Raw genomic sequence first — 21,918 nt, 5'->3', positions numbered from 1 at the left:
GATCCATCGTGAGAATGATCGTACGAGCATGGGTCCATCGTTATCGGGAAACGGGGCCCTGGGTCTGCGGTAGTGTTGACTCGTTCGCGAACGAATCAGTTCGAATGAACGAATCGTTAAGACGAACGAACTGAACTGGTTCCTCTCTCTCGTTCGCCTCGTTCGTCTCTTTCGCCTCGTTCGTCTCGTTCGTCTCGTTCGTTCTCAGAGTCGACTCCTCCCAGACCCACTAGTCGCTGACTCGCTGACAGTTCGTTCACTCACTCTGTGAGTGGTGAGGAGGGACCGACTGAGAGACGTCACGACTCACGAGAGCCAGCCAATCGTATGCTGTTCTAGGACTGAGTCTAGGACGCTCTCGTTGAATTTTAGTCAATGAGAGACAGAAATCAACAGGTTTAATGGGGAAAAAAAAAATGGGCTTCGTGAGCGAGCTATCTATTATTCACATTGGCCATCTGTTGCATGGACCTATTTAAACGATGCATTGTACATATTTATAATTCGAAATTCGTTCCAGCCTTTATACCACATTTTTACCACAACCTACCAGCTCTCGTGAAGACTACTCACCGCGCAATTCGTTTCAATGGAAATCGCGACAGTATACTTTCAACATAAAGTGTACATATTTATCATTTGAAATTCGTCCCAGCCTTTATACCAGAAACTCTAGAGTCTATAGTGTAGCGACCCTGGGACATTTAAAGAGTTTGTGTGTTATGTGTTGCATTGTATTTCGTTGTCCGTTATGCCAGTTGTTCTCTGTGCATGCATTTGATGTTCTTCTTGTCAATCAGTGTGGGGGGGGAATCATCAGGTCAGCTGGGGGAGGGCCTTGGGAGAACAGGAGGGTGGGGGCTTGCACGTTGAAAGGACCGGGTTGGGGGGTTGCCCAGGTAACCGGTTGTTGTTAGTGTGGCTTTTTGCCGTTGGTTACGGGTTTTCAGTGACCTGGTTTGTCACCGGCGAGGTCATTACAATAGCGTATAACTGCGTTGTCTGATGACAGTTTAATGCATTTTTCACAATTAACCAGCTCTCGTTTTGAAGGCAGTGTTAATTTTGGCAGCTAGATTTAGTCTTTGGCTGCACAGGGTTCTGTTTATGGGAGCCTAAAACACCCGGGACACCCACCATCATTGCTAAATCAAGTCTATTATTTTGCTGATATGTCAAACATCCAATAATCAACTACACCCCCCATCCCGCTGCGTTTGGTTAAAGTTGTAATGTTGACGTATGAGAATGAGAACGAGGGAGGCGCTGAGTCTGAGCCGTTCATTCCATGATTCTACCGGAAACTCGACTGAACCAGAAACTCGACTGAACGAACGAACTAACTAACGAACGAGGGGCTGAGTCTGACTGACTCAGAGAACAGTGTATGATTCGATTCACCGCTACCGGAAACTCGACTGAACGAACGAACGATTCGCGAACGACTCCCCTTGGCGAACTGAATCACGCGAACTGGTTCGCGGAAACGAATCAATAAATCCATCTCTAGTCTGCGGTATGATAGTGGGTTTTCTCTGTTTATATTTTCTGCGTCCAATCAGCGAACAGAGGGAGTGGCTGAGATCAATGACGTTAAAGTCAGCTCTCGTTGACGGACATCTTCACGCACGGTGATTGGTTTGTTTACAGCCTGCGTGCAACGTGATTCCCGGCCAAACGTTAGCGATTGGTTATGGCAGATCCAGAGTGGCGCTGGGCAGATCCAATAGTTTTAAACTTCAACAGACACCCGCCTTCAAGTGAGGTAACGTTTTTCAATTGAATAGGGCCCCGTTTCCCGATAACGATGGATCCACGCTCGTACGATCATTCTCACAATGGACCTCCTCTTAACATGAACACGTGTTCAATGCACTTACGACATTCGTAGGATTGTAACTGTCTACTGACAAGGTGCTGAAATGGGATCCGTAGGAGGGGGAGACGCAGGAATGTCGCAGGAGATTGGGGTTAAAAAGCATTTAATGTGCTGATTTCTGAAACGTGCTTTGCGCAGCAAAGAGAGCAGGCTTTATCGGGTTCCGCTTAAGGTTTCATTGATTGGCGCGCACTCTCTAGAATATTTGTAGAAATGCAACGTTCCATAATTCAAATGCAGAGGATAGGCATTGACACACGGCTATTGCTGACCCGATCCTCCCCATATTGTTGGGCAGGATGAAGTAGGCTATAGGTCTTTTACATTGCCAAGCCGGTTTGGTCGCAGTTGGAACGCCCAGCGATTTCACCTTCTTATCTCAAGTTTCCTGTGTAAAACCGAGGGGGTCAAATCCCCCGTTTGTCACGGCGCGGGCTTTCTTGGTTCACTGGAGAAGGCGGGGCTGCGCACGGAGTCTCTGACCTCTTTAGAATAATTTGCATAATTGCGTACCGAATGTTTTAATTTTTTTATGAATGAAGACACCCGCATGCAATAATGAGTGTAGACTACAAACGCGATTAACTTTGGTCAGGGATGTTCGTTACTGTCTAGACACGGTCCAATAAATAGTGAACTTCATCACAGCCTCACCGAAGCACCCTATAGTGCTTAATGCAAACAATCGCAAAAAAAAACGCCTGCAGAAATTATCCGACACCCGCTGGTCTCAGCATGATGCAGGTCTACAGTAGCCTATGTCTTCTGTCATTGATCAATATGAGGACATTTTAACAACGATGGTTGAATTAAAATCAGAGGGAGACAGCAAGTGCAGCTCGAAAGCGACCTCCCACACAAGAGCAATGGAATCATTTGATTTTATTATATGCCTTGTGGCGTTTGATCGGTACATTTCGGCTGCGCATGTATTTTTGGAATTTTAAATTGCTGCAATACATTATGTTGTTGACTTCTAACATGTCTCTATCTTTGCTGTTTAAATCTAACAGTAGTCTATGAGCAATATATCGGCGGTAACCACTGTTTTTGGTTGCGAAATTGCCCCAGCTGGGCATTCCGTGGTATTGGATGTGTTTTAATAAAACGCATCCAATACACGGAATGTCCACTGGTGACGCCACTAAGGCTATAGTAGGCTAACGATGCTCTTAGCATCCTACGAGTACCCTTGGAGTCCTCGTTAGCTACGAGCGTTTTCACGACGTTCGTTACCAACAATGCTTTCGGGAAACGGTGCGAAAACTGTACGATGCTCGTACGACGCACTTCACGATACACTTAGGCTAACGATGCTTTCGGGAAACGGGGCCTAGGTCCAGACTCTCTGTACAAATGAAATGAAGTACGAGAGTCTGGTAGGACCAGGCTACTGTCAGCCTGCATACATCTAGAACTTCCTCAGTGACAATGTGTGACCGTGTGACTTTGTGTGTGTGTGTGCATGTGTGTGTGTGACGCTATGTGTGTGTGTGACTGTGATATGCACTGTGTGTGCGTGTGTGCCTGTGTGTGTGTCTGTGTTTGCCTGTGTGTGTGTGTGATGCTCTGTGTATGTATCGCTGCATGTGCGTGTATGTGTTTGACGCTCTATGTGTGTGTGTCTCTGCCTGCCCCTGTGTGTGTTATGTTCTATGTGTGTAAGTCTCCGCCTGCCCCTGTGTGTGTGTGTTGTTCTATGTGTGTGTGTCTCTGCCTATCCCTGTGTGTGTAATGCTCTATGTGTGTGTGTCTCTGCCCGCCCTGTGTGTGTTATGCTCTATGCGTGTGTGACTCTGCCCGCCCTGTTTGTGTAATGCTCTATGTGTGTGTCTCTGCCCGCCCTGTGTGTGTTATGCTCTATGTATGTGTTTCTCTGCCCGCCCTGTGTGTGTTATGCTCTATGTATGTGTTTCTCTGCCCGCCCTGTGTGTGTTATGCTCTATGCGTGTGTGACTCTGCCCGCCCTGTGTGTGTTATGCTCTATGCGTGTGTGACTCTGCCCGCCCTGTTTGTGTAATGCTCTATGTGTGTGTCTCTGCCCGCCCTGTGTGTGTTATGCTCTATGTGTGTGTCTCTGCCCGCCCTGTGTGTGTTATGCTCTATGTGTGTGTCTCTGCCCGCCCTGTGTGTGTTATGTTCTATGTGTGTAAGTCTCCGCCTGCCCCTGTGTGTGTGTGTTGTTCTATGTGTGTGTGTCTCTGCCTATCCCTGTGTGTGTAATGCTCTATGTGTGTGTGTCTCTGCCCGCCCTGTGTGTGTTATGCTCTATGCGTGTGTGACTCTGCCCGCCCTGTTTGTGTAATGCTCTATGTGTGTGTCTCTGCCCGCCCTGTTTGTGTAATGCTCTATGTGTGTGTCTCTGCCCGCCCTGTGTGTGTTATGCTCTATGCGTGTGTGACTCTGCCCGCCCTGTTTGTGTAATGCTCTATGTGTGTGTCTCTGCCCGCCCTGTGTGTGTTATGCTCTATGTATGTGTTTCTCTGCCCCCAGCCCTGACGCGGCTGCGGGGCTGTGAGGTGCAGGCGGGCGAGCTGGACGAGATGCTGCAGGAGCAGGCCCAGAGCAGCGGGGTGCGGCCCAGCCGGCCCTGGGAGCTGCTGGCCGACCGCGCCCATCGCTGGCAGCTGCTCTCCGTCGTGGTCATCAGCAGCGCCATGCAGCTGTGTGGGAACGACTCGGTGAGGGGGGAGGGGGGACAGAGGGTGAGGGCCCTAGAGAGGGTTAGGGGCCTAGAGACGGTTAGGGCCCTAGATAGGGTTAGGGCTCTAGAGACGGTAAGGGCCCTAGAGACAGTTAGAGCCCTAGAGAGGGTGAGGGCCCTAGAGAGGGTTAGGGGCCTAGAGACGGTTAGGGCCCTAGATAGGGTTAGGGCTCTAGAGACGGTAAGGGCCCTAGAGACAGTTAGAGCCCTAGAGAGGGTGAGGGCCCTAGAGAGGGTGAGGGCCCTAGAGAGGGTGAGGGCCCTAGAGACGGTTAGAGCCCTAGAGAGGGTGAGGGCCCTAGAGAGGGTTAGGGGCCTAGAGACGGTTAGGGCCCTAGAGACGGTTAGGCCCTAGAGACGGTTAGGGCCCTAGAGACGGTTAGGGCCCTAGAGAGGGTTAGGACCCTAGAGACAGTTAGGACCCTAGCGACGGTTAGGGCCCTAAAGATGGTTAGGGCCCTAGAGAGGGGGAGAGCCCTAGAGAGGGTTAGGGCCCTAGAGACGGTTAGGGCCCTAGAGACAGTTAGGGCCCTAGAGAGGTTTAGGGCCCTAGAGATAGTTAAGGCCCTAGAGACGGTTAGGGCCCTAGAGAGGGTGAGGGCCCTAGAGAGGGCTAGGGCCCTAGAGAGGGTGAGGTCCCTAGGGAGGGCTAGCGCCCTAGAGACGGTTAGGGCCCTAGAGAGGGTTAGGGCCCTAGTGAGGGTGAGGTCCCTAGGGAGGGTTAGGGCCCTAGAGAGGGTTAGGGCCCTAGAGATGGTTAGGGCCCGAGAGGGTGAGGGCCCTAGAGACGGTTAGGGCCCTAGAGAGGGTGAGGTCCCTAGGGAGGGTCAGGGCCCTAGAGAGGGTGAGGGCCCTAGAGACGGTTAGGGCCCTAGAGAGGGTGAGGTCCCTAGGGAGGGTCAGGGCCCTAGAGAGGGTGAGGGCCCTAGAGACGGTTAGGGCCCTAGAGAGGGTGAGGTCCCTAGGGAGGGTCAGGGCCCTAGAGAGGGTGAGGGTCCTAGAGATGGTTAGGGCCCGAGAGGGTGAGGGCCCTAGAGACGGTTAGGGCCCTAGAGAGGGTGAGGTCCCTAGGGAGGGTCAGGGCCCTAGAGAGGGTGAGGGCCCTAGAGACGGTTAGGGCCCTAGAGAGGGTGAGGTCCCTAGGGAGGGTCAGGGCCCTAGAGAGGGTGAGGGCCCTAGAGACGGTTAGGGCCCTAGAGAGGGTGAGGTCCCTAGGGAGGGTCAGGGCCCTAGAGAGGGTGAGGGCCCTAGAGACGGTTAGGGCCCTAGAGAGGGTGAGGTCCCTAGGGAGGGTCAGGGCCCTAGAGAGGGTGAGGGTCCTAGAGATGGTTAGGGCCCGAGAGGGTGAGGGCCCTAGAGACGGTTAGGGCCCTAGAGAGGGTGAGGTCCCTAGGGAGGGTCAGGGCCCTAGAGAGGGTGAGGGTCCTAGAGACGGTTAGGGCCCTAGGTCAGGGCAGGAAGACCTTCATGTTTTCTGCCCATATTGTAAAACACCAACAACTAATACCCGACCTACTGCCATTATATTGCTGTTTTCTTTGGGTGCTTTATCCATTTTGTAATGTGCTGTGCTGCTGCCCTTCTGGGCCAGCCGTGTCTTGATAGAAACGTAATCCGAGGGGACTAGCTCGGTGGAGGATTACCTATCAGGTTATCAATTGAGCCCCGGGACTTAGTGGCTGGTTCCTCTGACTCTGTGCTGGCAGCAGGTGATCTGCACTGCGTTGTTTGTTTCTATAATTCATATACGCAGGTATCAGGTGCACAATCATGTTTTAGACCGTGACGTGCTGACCTGTCTACGCCCAGGCCAGTTAGAAATGTGATATTTCACCATCTATATTTGATACTGTGTTTTGATGCGTGCAATGTGTCTCATATATCTATAAATAATAATATCAAGCAGCTTTAAGATGCTTTTATCCAAAGTGACATACAATTGATAATATAATTGATATTATATATTTTCAGGATACATTATCGTTGAGCAGTTAGGGGTTAGACCTATTGCTCAAGCCTGTAGGGTTTTATGTTTGCAATGGATTGTACTTTCCAATACAAAAAACGCTGTGTTTTTCTATGCATGGTACAATGGGATTCATGCAGTGAATTAGGGCTCATTACATGGGCTATGTAGAAAATGCTCAGCTGAGCTTATAAGAGGTGAGTTATTTGAGCTGAAGCACACAGAACAACTCATGAACCATTGCAGAACACTTGTCCTATTGTCCCTCCAGATCTATTTATATGCATCATACGTGTTTAAAGAGGCTGGGATTTCCGTAGAGAAGATCCAGTACATTACCATTGGTACTGGCGCATGTGAATTCTCTGCCTGTATTCTGTGTGTAAGTATAGTGTTTGTCCTTTTTCAATGTGACACTATAGTGTGTGTCCTTATTCTGTGTGACATTATAGTGTGTCACAGTATAGTGTGTGTAAGTATTCTGTGTGTGAGTATAGTATTTGTGAGTATAGTGTGTTTCACTATAGTGTGTGTCAGTATAGTATGTTTCCCTATAGTGTGTGTCAGTATAGTGTATTTCACTATAGTGTGTGTCAGTATAGTGTGTTTCCCTATAGTGTGTCAGTATATTGTTTCATTATTGTGTGTGTCAGAGCTTTTGTGTTTCCCTATAGTGTGTGTCAGTATAATGTGTCTCTCTATAGTGTGTGTCAGTATTCTTCAATGGGTACACGAGAAGTAGTGAGCTAGACTCGTTATCCATCTCAACTTAAACCCTCAATTCTGAATAATGGAATATTAATAATATTAATAATTTGTACCTGCTAAATTATTTGATTAGTACCTGCTAAAGGTGAAAGGTTGATCATGTAACATACAATTCTAACAAAAGATTGTAAAGAATAGTACTTTGTGATATTTTCTTCCAGAACCTTCTGATAGAGCTGAAAGGGCGCAGGTTCATGTTGATGGGGGGCTACATCCTGATGGCCTGCTGGGCGGTGGTCTTCACCATCGCCCTGTCCTTTGAGGTAACCACCAACACAACTCTGAATGCCTTTCTCTGGGTTTGTAATGAATGTAATCCAAGAGCATCAGGGATATTTCTATCACTACTAAGATTCTTTGATGGACAATTTGTAATGGACAGGGAATAGGCATTTTTACATTTCGACATTTAGGTTAGGGCATTACGCTTTTATCCAAAGCGATTTACAATAAGTACATTTGTCAGAAGAAAGCATTTTATATGTTGAAGGCATAAAACATATTTTTCTGGTTTCCTAGGTATTTCATCACAGTGCCTGGTTTGGTTGCTTTAGGGAATATTTGAAACATCAGGTTTATAGTATAAACAAAGTTTACATTAATCTAAAACAAATTGTTTTGTTTTATACATTTACCTTAACATTTAGGGCATCTAGCGGATGCCTTTATCTAAAGCGACTTACAATAAATACATTTGTCAGAAGGAGAAACAACAATATATCGCTGTCAGTACAGCAAGGATGTTTAAAGAACAAAGTGCAAAGCACTTAGAATCACTAGGTTAACCCATTCCCCCTATACAACAAAAATAGCCAGGATAAGATATAGATATATCTATGTTCATTGAAAGGCTTTGTTTATTCATTAGATGTTGTAAAGCTGTGATTCCTGTGTCTGAACTCAATAGCATGTGATCTTCTGGATGCCCTACCTGAGCATGACCTGCATCTTCACCTACATACTGAGCTTTGGCATGGGCCCAGGTCGGTCCACACTCACTACTCATTTGAGCTGTTTGTAGCTTTGGAAACTTTTTCCAACGTATCCCATGACATTCACCCTCACCTCTCCAACTGACCTATATTATCACATTTACATTATTTTAATACACCCTGAATCTCCAGGAATAAGAGTCATTTAGAAAATGAATAATAAATGCGATGTAGCAAAACGTGTCTGTTCTCGAGTCTTATCGAGTCCAGAATGTGTGGCATGAAAATATGAACAGGATTTGATTTCTTTATGATAAGGGTTAGGATCATATGTTTGCATATAAATAGGAACATGATTTGAATTCTTTATGATTAGAGTTAGGGTCACTCATTATGATTTAGCCCCAAAGGGATAAACCCACCAAACTATTATGTGTACTAACTATTGATATGTTAACACAAAAGCCAATGGGTCAGAGACTGCTAAATAGATTAGCACAATCCACTAAAACGTCCCCCTGAAGATGTGATGAGAGACACCCGCTCACGTGTGACTAAAACGCTGAACACACATTCAGAGTAAAGACGGCAAACATCCGCAATGGCGTCACCATGGTACACCCGACCACGCTGGGTCTAGGGGTGCTGATGTGTGTGTGTGTGGCCCCCCAGCGGAGGGTGACGGGGTGCTGATGTGTGTGTGTGGCCCCCCAGCGGGGTTGACGGGGTGCTGATGTGTGTGTGTGTGGCCCCCCAGCGGGGTTGACGGGGTGCTGATGTGTGTGTGTGTGTGTGTGGCCCCCCAGCGGGGGTGACGGGGTGCTGATGTGTGTGTGTGTGTGTGGCCCCCCAGCGGGGGTGACGGGCGTGCTGCCAACGGAGTTCTTTAGCCAGACGGCCCGGCCCGCCGCCTACATGATCGCCGGCTCCATGATGTGGATCAACCTCTTCATCGTCGGGATGCTCTTCCCCTTCTTAGTGGTACGGTCTGTTGGCATACACACACATACATACACACATACATACACACGCATACACACACACACATACACACAAATATAAACACACACATACACTCATACACACAAATATACAAATATACACACACACATATACACATAAAAACACATATAAACACACGTATACACAAGCACACACACAAACATAAACACACACACACACGCATACAGATATATACACACATATATATACACACATAAACACATATGCACACGTATACACACGCACAAGCACACATATACATACACAAACTCAAAAACACGTATACACACTCACACATACAGTACTAACCCATATACACACGCACAAGCACACATATACATACACCCAAACACACACATAAGCACACTCAAACACACATACGCACACAAACACACACACACATACACACACACGCATAGACATATACACAGAAGCATCCACACACATGAACACACACGCATACACACATATACACAAATGCACATACACACGCATACATACATATATACAGAAGCATACACACAGATACACACGAACATAAACAGACATACACACACAGATACATACATATACACAAACACATGCACACATACACATACACACATCAACACATATACACACACATATATACACGCGCACATATACACATATACTTATCTTCTGTCTGTCCTACCGCAGAGTTCCCTGGGCCAGTATTGCTTTGTGCCGTTCGCTGGGGTCTGCCTGTTATCTGCCATGTTTGTTGGTTTCTTTCTCCCTGAGACCAAAGGCAAGACCCTCTCAGAAATCACCAGTGAGTTCAACAAGCTCAACTTCAAAGGCCAGCAGGAGAAGAGTTTGTCTCCTGCCCAGTATCAGCTTGGGGAAGTGGGCCTCTCCACCTCTCTGTAGAACACTTTTCTTTGGTCTGCTAGCTTCTGTAAACATCAGCGGTTGTCGAAGTGGTACGAGTGCCCCGGGGGTACATGGATGGATCTAGGGGGTGCTCGAAATTAATCTGTCATTTACCTCCCAAACAGTCTGAATGAAGTCTCAGTACGAAACATAAACAAATGAGCCCGGTGTCACAACACCCCCCTTCCTCTGACCCATGAAGGAAACTCGCACTGACAGATCTAGTCAGCCCACTCCTGGTTGTTGATGAACGTTGCCATGATGACTGAGCCATTTTGTCTGAAGTTTACCAAATGTTTTTTCTACCTAGTCAGTAGTGTTTGGTTAGTTGAGAACTGACACATTTATTAATATTTTCGAAAGCACAAATCCTGGAAAGTATTCGGTGGGGCACACACACCAATGTTTTGATCTTTGTGTTATGTGGATGTCACGAGTATGACAAGAGAGCAAAATAATTAACTTGTAACCACTAACCATGATCACCAATCGAAAAAAAAGTATGTTTTCGTGCAAAGGAAAATACAATTCCTGTAATACATTGCTCTTCATAGCCTTATGTAGGTTAAGCTTAATCGCACCCTTTTGAAAATAATTGTTAATGCTGTATGAACGGCCCAAACACAAATGTCTCAGTAAGGACATATGGAGCCTACTGGTGATACAGCTGCTGGTCAGGTCAGACAGGTATGGCCTGTTGTGATGCTAGGTGAGCTAGTTGTTACTGACTGGCTCTGTTGACCTTATGACGTGTTATGCTGTGAGCGTGAGTTTAGGTGCAGACCACCTGTTTGAAATCCGAATAAAAAGCAGGAAATATTGGTTGTTCTGTCTCGTATTACATGTTATGTATATCCACAAAACGATGACTGGGTTATTCCTTGGAGCACGTTAATTTACTATTTCCACAGTTAAGCTCTTGCATTTCCATGTGATTTTAGTGTATTTATAAAATGGGATGGTTTAAGTCAACATATGTCAAGGGGGAAATATTGAAGGGGACATATTATGAAAACAACACTTTTCCTGGGATTTGGGGCGTTGTTATGGGTCCCTGGTGCTCCAACACGCATGCAAACTTTGAAAAAAGTCTGTACATGATTTTTTGAGTGAGATATGCATTTTTGAAAGTGCCCCGCCTACAGTTAACGAGCGAGTTAGTTTTCGGCGCTGTCACACCAAAATTGTACCGGGGGCGAAAATTGTACCGCCTGCGTCGAAAATTCCAAACCTGCCTGGCAACTGATGATCGCGTCGAACGCTGCCTGGCAACGGACGATCGCGTTGAACGATGACGTCTATTATCTAAATTAAATTAACACAAGCTAGTTAGACTACGATACACTTTAAACACTCAGTTTACTTGCTAAATTCGATTAAACAATTAAATACAATACAAATAAAAACTACGATACACTTTAAACACTCAGTTTACTAGCTACATTCAATACAATACAAATATAAAGTAAAAACAAGTGTTATCTGTATTATTATGTTATTTCGTCTTGATGAGCGCGAATGTTTTTTGAAACCTGCCTTGCAACGGACAATCACGTCGATCGATGACGCAATGTTTCGACGCAGATTACCTGGGCGGTACAATTTTCGCCCCCGGTACAATTTTGGTGTGACTGCGCCCCGTCCTACATAGGAAGGGGGCACACTTGAATATTACTTCCCACTTCCCCACTCCTTTCCAATCAGATTTTTTGTGGACCAGCAGACGAGCAGCTCCGACGGGGGGAACTCGGCGGCAGCCCGGCAGCTCAGCTCCGGGAGTACAACCCCTTTCTCTGCCTGACTGCCGCCGAGCTCCCCCCGCCGGAGCTGCCGGACTGCCACCGAAGCTTCGGCGGCAGTCCGGAGGAGGAGACATGGAGGAGAAAGGGATTGTACTCCCGGAGCTGAGCTGCCGGACTGCCACCAAGCTACCCCCTCCGGAGCTGCTCGTCTGCTGGTCCACAAAAAATCTGATTGGAAAGGAGTGGGGAAGTGGGAGGTAATATTCAAGTGTGCCCCCTTCCTATGTAGGACGGGGCGCTGAGCCACCGAGCTACCCCCGCCGGACTGCCGCTGTCGAGGTGTCCGGCCGCCGCCGAGGCTTTGGCGGCAGTCCGGCGGGGGTAGCTCGGCGGTGTACTCCTCAAGCTGAACTGCCATCGAAGCTTTCCGGCTGCTCCGGCTGGTTGATCAGGAAGCTGAACTGCCGCCGAAGCTGGCAGGTCCGGTGAGGGGGAGCTCGACGGCAGTCCGGCAGCTCCGGCGCGGGGAGCTCGGCGGCAGTCCGATCCCTTTCTCCTCCATGTCGAGGTTTAAGGACGTCAGCGAGTCAAGGCCAAAGTTCTTTTTTCCCCCAATTCTTCTCAACCATGGCCGAGATATCCCCCACTACGAGTCTTTACTTGTTGTGGAAGTGCCAGAGACGTCAGACGCCGTCTTTATGATTCATAATATCATCTGAGGCGCACATAGCTTTTGGCTGTGTTATTAGATATATTATATAAATTATTATTATTATATAATATTATATGATATAGATATAGAGCTCCAGGAGTCCGCAAACGGCAACAATCCCTTCTCCTCCATACTGTGTTTCAGTGTGACAGCTCATTGGTCAATGGGCAGCAGCTTATTTGCATTAAAGCTACAGACACCAGAAACACCGCATTCTGAAGGGACTGAAACAGAGGGGCATAGCGGTAGACAAGTTTTTTTTTCCAGCAAACAGCTTCAAAAACATGTTTTCTGGAACTCAAATACTATGTTTACTTGTTGGGAAAACACCATAATATGTCTCCTTTAAGTAAATGGGAGATGAGTATGGACAATGCAGTTCAGTCACATGAACACGATTCTCATCTCTGATTGGATTTATAATTTGTACCAGCTGAACAAATTGTAGATACTTTATGTTAATGCCATAGGCTCTTGTCAAATTAGAGCTTGATTTGGGCCTTAATAAATATATTTTCTCAGATTGTATCATTGGTCTTTTGATGTTAATCAAAATTAAATTATACCTTTTTTTTCTTGAACAAATATAAATAAATCCCAATATGCATTCATTATATCACTTTATAAGGGCACAATCTCATATTTCATATTATTGTTGTTGTTGTAGTAAATATTATTTATAAGCAGTTTATTTTATGTTGAGTGAGCTTGTTATGTAGTCCATGTATTATGTGAAGAAGTGCATTGTGGACCAAGTCAACACACGTCACTACAGCGAAGATAGAGGAGAAGCTGAAGCTGCCACTTCCACCCAGAATAAGTTATGCATCTCCATACATTCAACTCACTATAAGTACAGGGTACATACATTAGTAATGGCCATAGCAGGCTAAATACATTAATAGGAGAAAGTCATCAAAACACATTTTTCATAATAAAAAGAAAAATATATATATATATCATTTTGTTCCATCTCTAGTTTTATTTTGCATTGGTTCATCCAAGCTAGCGTCTAGGTCAAACCCCCCATACTGATGCATTTAGGCTTGCTCTTCCCAGTTGATTGTTCCAGGGCCGGCTCTAGTCATTTTGGTGGCCTAAGTGATATTAGTATTTGGGGCCTCCTCCCTGGCGGCATGGGCAGTATGGGAGGTTCTCCGGGGCATGGGCGTCCAACGTAGGGCAAAGAAATCTGGGCTAGGGAGTGAGGTAGAAAGAGGGAGCGGGAGATGTGATAGACTCCTAATGTTAGTTCAAGGAGAGAGAAAGGGGCATTTTATCCCCATGGTTACAACCAACAGCACCTTTGTGATACTTTTCTAGTACCGTTGTTGTGTATGTTGCGTTATAATGAGCGATGTTGTATATCAAATGTGCGACGCATCACAGCGTCACTCGGACGAGGTTATTAAATCAAACGCTGCTCAGTCGGAGCCCCACAGTCCACACACACATAGCGTTATCCTTTAGGTGTCCCGAAGCCGAACCCTCTCTCGGAAGCCAACTTACAATTATTGTCTGAATTGACAAGCTTCAGGGAGTGGTGAAGATTGGAGATCAGATGTCCCTCTCCAGCAGCTGCGGAATTCTGATGATATTTCCTGAGTGCATCTGGACTGATATAGAGTACATAAAGTTAGCATATACATGTAGCTGCACATTAGTAAGCTAGACTGTATGATGTTTTATTGGTTCTCATCCCCAATATGCATGGGGACATAAATATTACTATATCGGCAATATTACTATATCAGCAGATATGAAAACATCATTAAAAAATCAACTCAAAGTTTTCTACAAACTCCATCATATTCTGGTTGCACAAACAAACACACACACACACACACACACACACACACACATACACATACTGTATGTTAGTAACACACATACTCAGTAGCGTACTGTGGGGTTTAAGTCAGGGCCTTCAGTAACAAACTCCACCAACGGCCAACCCCCAAACACTCAGACATGCACACAAATTTCATATTAGTTGCCGATACAGCCAACACAGCCACAATATGCTTTACTGCATAACATCCACAACAAGACAGTTGATCTTCAGCAACAACAACAGCGCACACGCACACCACTTTGCATTACCGCAGAGCTAGAGTAATGCAGCATCACCATCAGATCTTTCCTTATGTCACTCCGCAACCAGATTGCACATCACACACATGACACAAAAACAAGTGTTCACAGTTATTGTTATTTTCACAGATACTTTCGCAACTTCAACGGATTCAATAAAGTAGCCTATAGCGACAATATTACAAGTGCAACGCCAGTTCATTAACAAAAATGAAACATACAAATAGGCCTTTATGCCACATATTTTACAACAGCTATTCCAGCCAGAATATCAAGCCCACAGGAGTAGTAGTGAACGGGTTCATTTAATATGCTTATTAAACGGCATCCACACACAGCATTACCATTAAGCCTACTGTCCAAATTCCAGCAATGTATTTGTGTTTCCAACCATTACAAAAAATGCCTTATAAACTAAAGTACCACAACAACATTATCGCTCCTACACAGTGCAAAGTAAAACTCACCCATCACCCATGGCCTGTTGTTTTAAAGCTGCCTTGGTGAAGCTGTTAAGACTGCTAAATCCAGGGCTGTTCAATGTCCCCTCACTGATGTTGAACAGCAAACACGGCCGGCAGAATAGCTTGTTCTGAACGGTGCTAGCCGTTAGCCAGTCATAGTAGTTGCACTCTGTAAAGTGCCGCACAAAACCTTTACCGACCTGGGTAAGCCCATCCAGCTTCGGTGTAGGTCTTCCTCTTGAAATTAAATCTGTCTTCTCAAACGATCACCTTGAAAAAGGAAAACGAAGGAGATCAGAAACAGGATCGCTAGGTGCTGTAAAGGCGGTGGCCATAGTAGTTCACTATCAACTCTGTCACTACTGCCAAAGATTCAAAATTCGCTGATGACATCACCGGGGGCCAGCGCCGGCATATTGCTGGGCCCTGGGGGCGTTCTATTACTACACATCAACATTTGATTGACTGATTACACACGTCAGTCAAATTTATTATCCAATGGGAGGTGGTAGCTTCAGCGAAAGGCTAGCAATACGCTGTGATGCATTATTCAGCTGAGCTCAGTCTTACAAAAAAAAACAGTTTTCCTTCTGGAAGTATGTTGAAGTAAGAACTGAAAAGAATATGGAATTAAGATGCGTTCAGACAGAAATTAATGTAATTTTGAAAAAAATAATATATGTATATTAGTTAGATTTTGACAGGGCCAGCAGAGAAGGCCCTGCTGGCCCTGACGGCCCACCACTGCATGTTAAGGTACCTAGACTGCTAGTAAAGCTTTACTGTACTTATATTTAAAAAAATGGTTATTTAGGGTTAGGGTTAGGGTAACCCTAGGGTAACCCTAACCCTAATCATTATTTGTCTGGGGCAGTTTAGTCTCTTCTGTTCCCATGGCTGAAGTAACATTCTCCTGCCCTCAGGGCTGAGTGGCCTAAGTCATTATTTGTCTGGGAGCAGTTTAGTCTCTCCTGATCCCAGGGCTGAATTAACATTCTCCTGCCCTCAGGGCTGAGTGGCCTAAATCATTATTTGTCTGGGGGCAGTTTAGTCTCTTCTGGTCCCAGGGCTGAAGTAACATTCTCCTGCCCTCAGGGCTGAGTGGCCGCAAACATTATTTTTCTGGGCGCAGTTTAGTCTCTTCTGGTCCCAGGGCTGAAGTAACATTCTCCTGCCCTCAGAGCTGAGTGGCCCAAATCATTATTTGTCTGGGGGCAGTTTAGTCTCTTCTGGTCCCAGGGCTGAAGTAACATTCTCCTGCCCTCAAGGCTGAGTGACCTAAATCATTATTTGTCTGGGGGCAGGTTAGTCTCTTCTGGTTCTAGGGCTGAAGTAACATTCTCCTGCCCCCAGGGCAGAGTAGCCTGAATCATTATTGTCTGGGGGCAGTTTAGTCTCTTCTGGTACTAGGGCTGAAGTAATATTCTCCTGCCTCCAGGGCAGAGTAGCCTGAATCATTATTGTCTGGGGGCAGTTTAGTCTCTTCTGGTCCCAGGGTTACATTTGTTCCAGACTGATGTTGTCAGAGGGCAGGTGAATGTCTCCTGGTCTAAGGGCAGAAAGATATTTCTAGATTTTTCCTAAGGCCTCTCATGTCTGGTCTCAGGCTGCCCTGTCAATGTGTCTGTCTTAGAATTAGTTTGAGGGCAATGTCATTTCTTCCATTTAAGTTTTGCCTCAGATATAAGTATCATAGTCATAGGTAGTCATAAGTATCCAATTTACTGCTTCAGCAGAAATGCTTGCTTTTAATTTTTATCTTTGCCTGTTATTTTACTTCAGTATCATGGTTCTGTTCTAGTATTTCATACCCTTGTATCTTGTATATTTAATCTTTTTTGTAATCTAGAGTATACTGCAGTAACATGGATGACCTCACAGAAGTAATGTAAGCTTTAGCGCAAGTTCTACAAGGATGACTCAAACTCACGCGCGCCAGTTTGCCAATCACCAATCACCTGACTACAACTGCTTTATAAAGAGTAGTTTAACACACGTTTCTTGCTGCATAGGTATTTCATTCGATGCTCCCCCTTCCACCCCGCCAACACCAGGTCTGCCCAAGTGTACCGGTCCAGGGTAAGGCTCCGCCCTGTTACGTATTTTAAGTACATAAGCTGCCCCCACATAGCCACAAGGAAGCAGGATCGAACACACAAGCTGCATTACCTCCACATAGCCACAAGGAAGCAGGATCAAACATGTAAGCTGCAATAACTACTCCAGCCACAGATGGCTGTGTCTGGCTGTGGCTTCCTCCGGTGAGGAAGCCGGAGCCAATACACTATTCACATAGGCCACGCCTACTTGATACAAACGGGGAGCGGGAGTCAGATGAGGTCAGAGACATATGGCAGCCCCGTTGAGAGCCCCGGGGGAAGGCCCCCGGGGCTGGAAGATAGCGCTGCGGTATTTCTCTCCACGCGTGTTAAATACAATTCCCTCCTTTTGCTTCATAGTTACCATACCGAAATACTTTAACAAATAAAGTGAGTTAAAAGCGACCCGGATTGAACTACTTTCTTCAAGAACACGACAGCCCCTGATAGTCCTGGCAGGATATGCCGATTATACACGTCTTCCAGGATCCGTGACGGGGCTTACGCCAAAGACTTATCTTGCAAAATATTCTCTCTTATGTTATCATTCAAAATAAATCTTTATTCGCATTTATCTGTGAATGAGTCTTCATGGGAGAATTTGTATTGTCAGTCATAAAACTCAAACTTTATGCACGTGTATAGCAAATAGCCACAACGGACAATGTGTCAAATTATGAGAACTTCCAACTAAAGAGAAGAACACACAGCAGACTTCACTCAAACTGAACTTTATTTATATAAACCAGTGGTGGTGTCTTTCCTTGGTTATTGATAAGAACCAGTGGTGGTGTCTTTCCTGTGAAAGAATGATGCAAAGAATATGATTAAATGTAATAAACAGACTGTATTAATGAACAGACATAATTTTAAATGTGTACAATAAATCTCACTTCATTTATCAATTTTGAGCAACCTAAATTTCTCGGCCAGACATGAGTCGATGAGCACACACGTTGTCTCGAGCACAGATGGGCCAAGGCCATGAGTGGCAAGGTGAAATTCGGCCCAGTTAGCCTTCATCTTCTTGAAGAGGTGCTCCAGAGTCCTCCTCCAAATGTATAGTAAATGTTAATAGTATGTTAGGGGGGCATTGTGATAAAGAGTGGAGCCTAGTGAATTATGAAGCTTCTTTTCAGTCTAAGAGTTTAAGTAAAGCAGAGAAAACTACAAAAAGTGATTATATTATTAGTAGTGCAGTCAGTTTAACGCGCTATTAACGGCATTAACGCAAACCAATTTTAACTGCGTTAATTTTTGTATCACGCGATTTTTTGTATTAACGCTCGTTTGGCTTGGCAAATGTTACAAAAACTACAACACCATACCGGACCTAGCTACACCGGAAACAAAACAACAAGCACGCCGCACAAACTTGTTGGGGTAAGCAAGGATGCGGATCGGGTGAAAAACTCAGTTCGAGCCTGGGCCCAGTTTCCCGAAAGCATCATTAGCCTAAGTGGATCGTGAAGTGCATCGTACGAGCATCGTACAGTTTTCACACCGTTTCCTGAAAGCATCGTTGGTAACAAACGTTGTGAAAACGCTCGTAGCTAAAGAGGACTCCAGGGGTACTCGTACAATGCTAAGAGCATCGTTAGCCTACTATAGCCTGAGTGGCGTCACCAGCGGACATTCTGTGTGTTGGACGTGTTTTATCAAAACACATGCAATACCACGGAATGCCCAGCTGGCGCAATTTCGCAACCAAAAACAGTGGTTACCGCTAATATATTACTCAAAGACTACTGATAGATTTAAAAAGCAAAGATGGAGACATGTTAGGAGTCAACAACAACATAATAATTTATGCAGCAATTTAAAATTCCAAAAATACATGCGCAGCCGAAATGTACCGATCAAACGCCACGTCACAAGGCATATAATAAAATCCAATGATTCCATTGCTCTTGTGTGGGAGGTCGCTTTCGGGCTGCACTTGCTGTCTCCCTCTGATTTTAATTCAACCATCATGGTTAAAATGTCCTCATATTGATCAATGACAGAAGACATAGGCTACTGTAGACATGAATCATGCTGAGACCAGCGGGTGTCGGATAATTTCTGCAGGCGTTTTTTGTTGCGATTGTTTGCATTAAGCACTGTAGGCGCTTCGGTGAGGCTGTGATGAAGTTCACTATTTATTGTGAAGAAATACACTCCTCGATGTCAAACTTCTTATTTAATGACAACGATGAAGAAGCCCTGCAGCAATACACAAAATAACAACATAAGCTACAACCAGTAATTCCTACATGCACATGTCTAACATAAATATCTTCAGGAACTTAACCAACCTTGACAACCACTATAGTAATCACAACAACTAAATTATAAGAAGGGCGTGATAAAGGTGGTCAGGCAACGATCCGATACACGCAGGGGCACACTATGGTAGCCGTTCCAGGCGTCCGTGACGGTTTTCCAGGTGTCCCCCGGGATGCGACGTGCGAGGTGGAATGGGGATTCAGTGGCGAAGGTTTCACGTCGGCAGAACTTGTTGAGAGGTGAGAGGTCCACGGCCCTGCGGGGGAGCCGTCGTGCTTCCTTGTGACTACCATACGATGGCACCATGTCACTGGTTCGCCGTATGGCACACGTTCAATGACTCCAAGGGCTTCGTCCTGAAGAAGGTCGTTGTAGACTCTCTGCTGCCAGTGCAGAGGCACAATGGCCGCAGTGTGGCATGCCTTTGGCGTGGCTGCTGGGTCCATGTGCATCTCGATGGGTGGCCCCTCCATGAAAGGCAAAGCTTGATGAGGGCAAGTGTTGAATGTAGATGAGGCGTATCTCTCTAGTAGCTAATCTCTCATCTGGCCGTTGTTCTCCGGTGTGCAGGGGAACGGCATTGCCTGAGGCCGTGGTGGAGGGGCTGTACGCTAAGGGCATGAGCACTGAGCATCCTGGGGATTAGTTAGGTCTACGCAGCCACTGCAGGCAGACCTCGTAGCATTCACATACAAGGGCTTGATCGTTTGTCACGAGCGCCAGGGCCATTCTCGTCCCTGGGTCCTTCTCCGTTGTTACACGATGGGAAGTCCGCAGGGAAGAGGCCGAGGTTAAGCAACGACGTGTAGGAGAGGTACATTGCCTGAACCGAGCTGCTCACGTACACCATCGAGCGGCAGGACATAACACCACTGTCGCTGGGGGCTGGTGAGAGCCTAGCGAAGAATGCTCCCTCAATGGCTATGTGGGAGCGGTTGGCGGCTGACAGGCTAAGATTGATAGGACGCAGGTCATCATGCGAGAATCCGAAGGCGAGGAACTCCTCTAGAGACCAAAGATCAGATTGTGCGCAAGTGTCTGCAATGGCGGATATGTTCACTCCATCGTCCGAGCCTCGTTGGTTGATGCTGTCCCGCGGCCCGACTGACCTGTCAACCGAGATGGTGATTAAGACTCGGGGGAGGTCTCTCAGCTTGGCCCGCCTCCATTCACCCCTGGAGAAAATGTGGTGCCCGAGCCTGATGGGTGAGGGATTACTGACAGTGCTGTGTGTCGTCCGAGCGCGGCGACGGCCCCCGCAGTGTCAGCCGGGGCGTACTCTGAGTTGAACCGACGAAATCTGGGAGATCGGCACCAATCCCATGGCAGCCTGCTGACTGTTGGTTGATGGCTATTGTCGCCGCTGCTGTTGGTGGGCCCTATAGCAGCCAACACAAACCTGGTGGGGCTTGGTATACAACCGCGGGAACCCTCCGTCAAGACCTTAAAGGTGCTTTTACAGCCCAGGCACGAGGCTTGCCTAGCCCTGTCTGTTGGGACTGGAGTCGTGGCGGGGCTCACCTGTGGATTTTTCTGTAGGCGCCAGAATGATGACATAGCTGACAGAGTGGACGACGGGGAGCATTGTGGGCCATTTCCTTGTTTTCAACGACTGCAATTACATCGTTCACTGGTTTCGTCAGAATGTCAGGCATCCCCAGTGTCTCACGGCGTATGTCTGAGTCATAAATCCCGTTGATCAGAACATCACAGATAATGTGGTCAGTATAATCTACATCCTTGCCACACTCACATGTCTTCGCCTCCCCCGCACCCTGGCAGTGAAGGCACGGAATGCTTCATCACGTTCCTGGTGCAACTGAAGCAGCTCGGTGCGCAGGACACGTGTGGCAACCGGAATGGCGGCTAGTGAACACATGGCAGCGATCAGATCCACCAGGGGTCCGGAGGCGATGAAGGGTTTGGCTTTCAATATGCTGTCTCCAAGTTCAGGCCCAGCGCACTGAAATAACTGGAAAGGGGCGCGGGCAGCTCCGACGCCTGAGCCGGTGCGAAAGACATCCCAGCGATGAACACGTTCCATTCCTTTATCGTTACGCCAACATCGACCTTAGGCTGATCAAGTTTCGGTCATGCAGAGTCGGGATTTGGGCCAGCGGGTTCCAATGGACAAGTCTGTGATTCGTCAACAGAGCAATGGCGAGTGCTTCAGACACATCTCCGGTCTCGAAAGCGCCGCCAGGAACAGTACATCCAACAACAACCTTGGCTTCTTCATGAAGAAATACACTGCTCGATGTCAAACTTCTTATTTAATGACAACGATGAAGAAGCCCTGCAGCAATACACAAAATAACAGCATAAGCTACAACCAGTAATTCCTACATGCACATGTTTAACATAAATATCTTCAGGAACTTAACCAACCTTGAC

At 46.6% G+C, this 21,918-nt stretch overlaps 1 protein-coding gene across 1 annotated transcript in view; it reads left to right on the top strand.

Moving 5' to 3' along the window:
• LOC307079533 (solute carrier family 2, facilitated glucose transporter member 11-like) overlaps window positions 1-10,142 on the top strand; it is a gene marked incomplete at both ends in the record, with an annotated part of 29,087 nt that extends 18,945 nt beyond the window's left edge. The window contains 6 exons of the mRNA XM_079741938.1: window positions 4,373-4,560; window positions 6,821-6,931; window positions 7,479-7,580; window positions 8,225-8,300; window positions 9,103-9,230; window positions 9,930-10,142. Coding sequence (XP_079598064.1) covers window positions 4,373-4,560; window positions 6,821-6,931; window positions 7,479-7,580; window positions 8,225-8,300; window positions 9,103-9,230; window positions 9,930-10,142 — 818 coding nt within the window. The remainder of the gene's footprint in view (window positions 1-4,372; window positions 4,561-6,820; window positions 6,932-7,478; window positions 7,581-8,224; window positions 8,301-9,102; window positions 9,231-9,929) is intronic.
• Between the last annotated feature and the right edge of the window lie 11,776 nt (window positions 10,143-21,918).

The sequence above is a fragment of the Pollachius pollachius genome (assembly GCF_949987615.1).
Source record: "Pollachius pollachius genome assembly, chromosome: 8".
NCBI classification, from domain to species: domain Eukaryota; kingdom Metazoa; phylum Chordata; class Actinopteri; order Gadiformes; family Gadidae; genus Pollachius; species Pollachius pollachius.
Note: the sequence above shows the minus strand (reverse complement) of the source record. Positions and strands in the feature narration are given on the sequence as shown.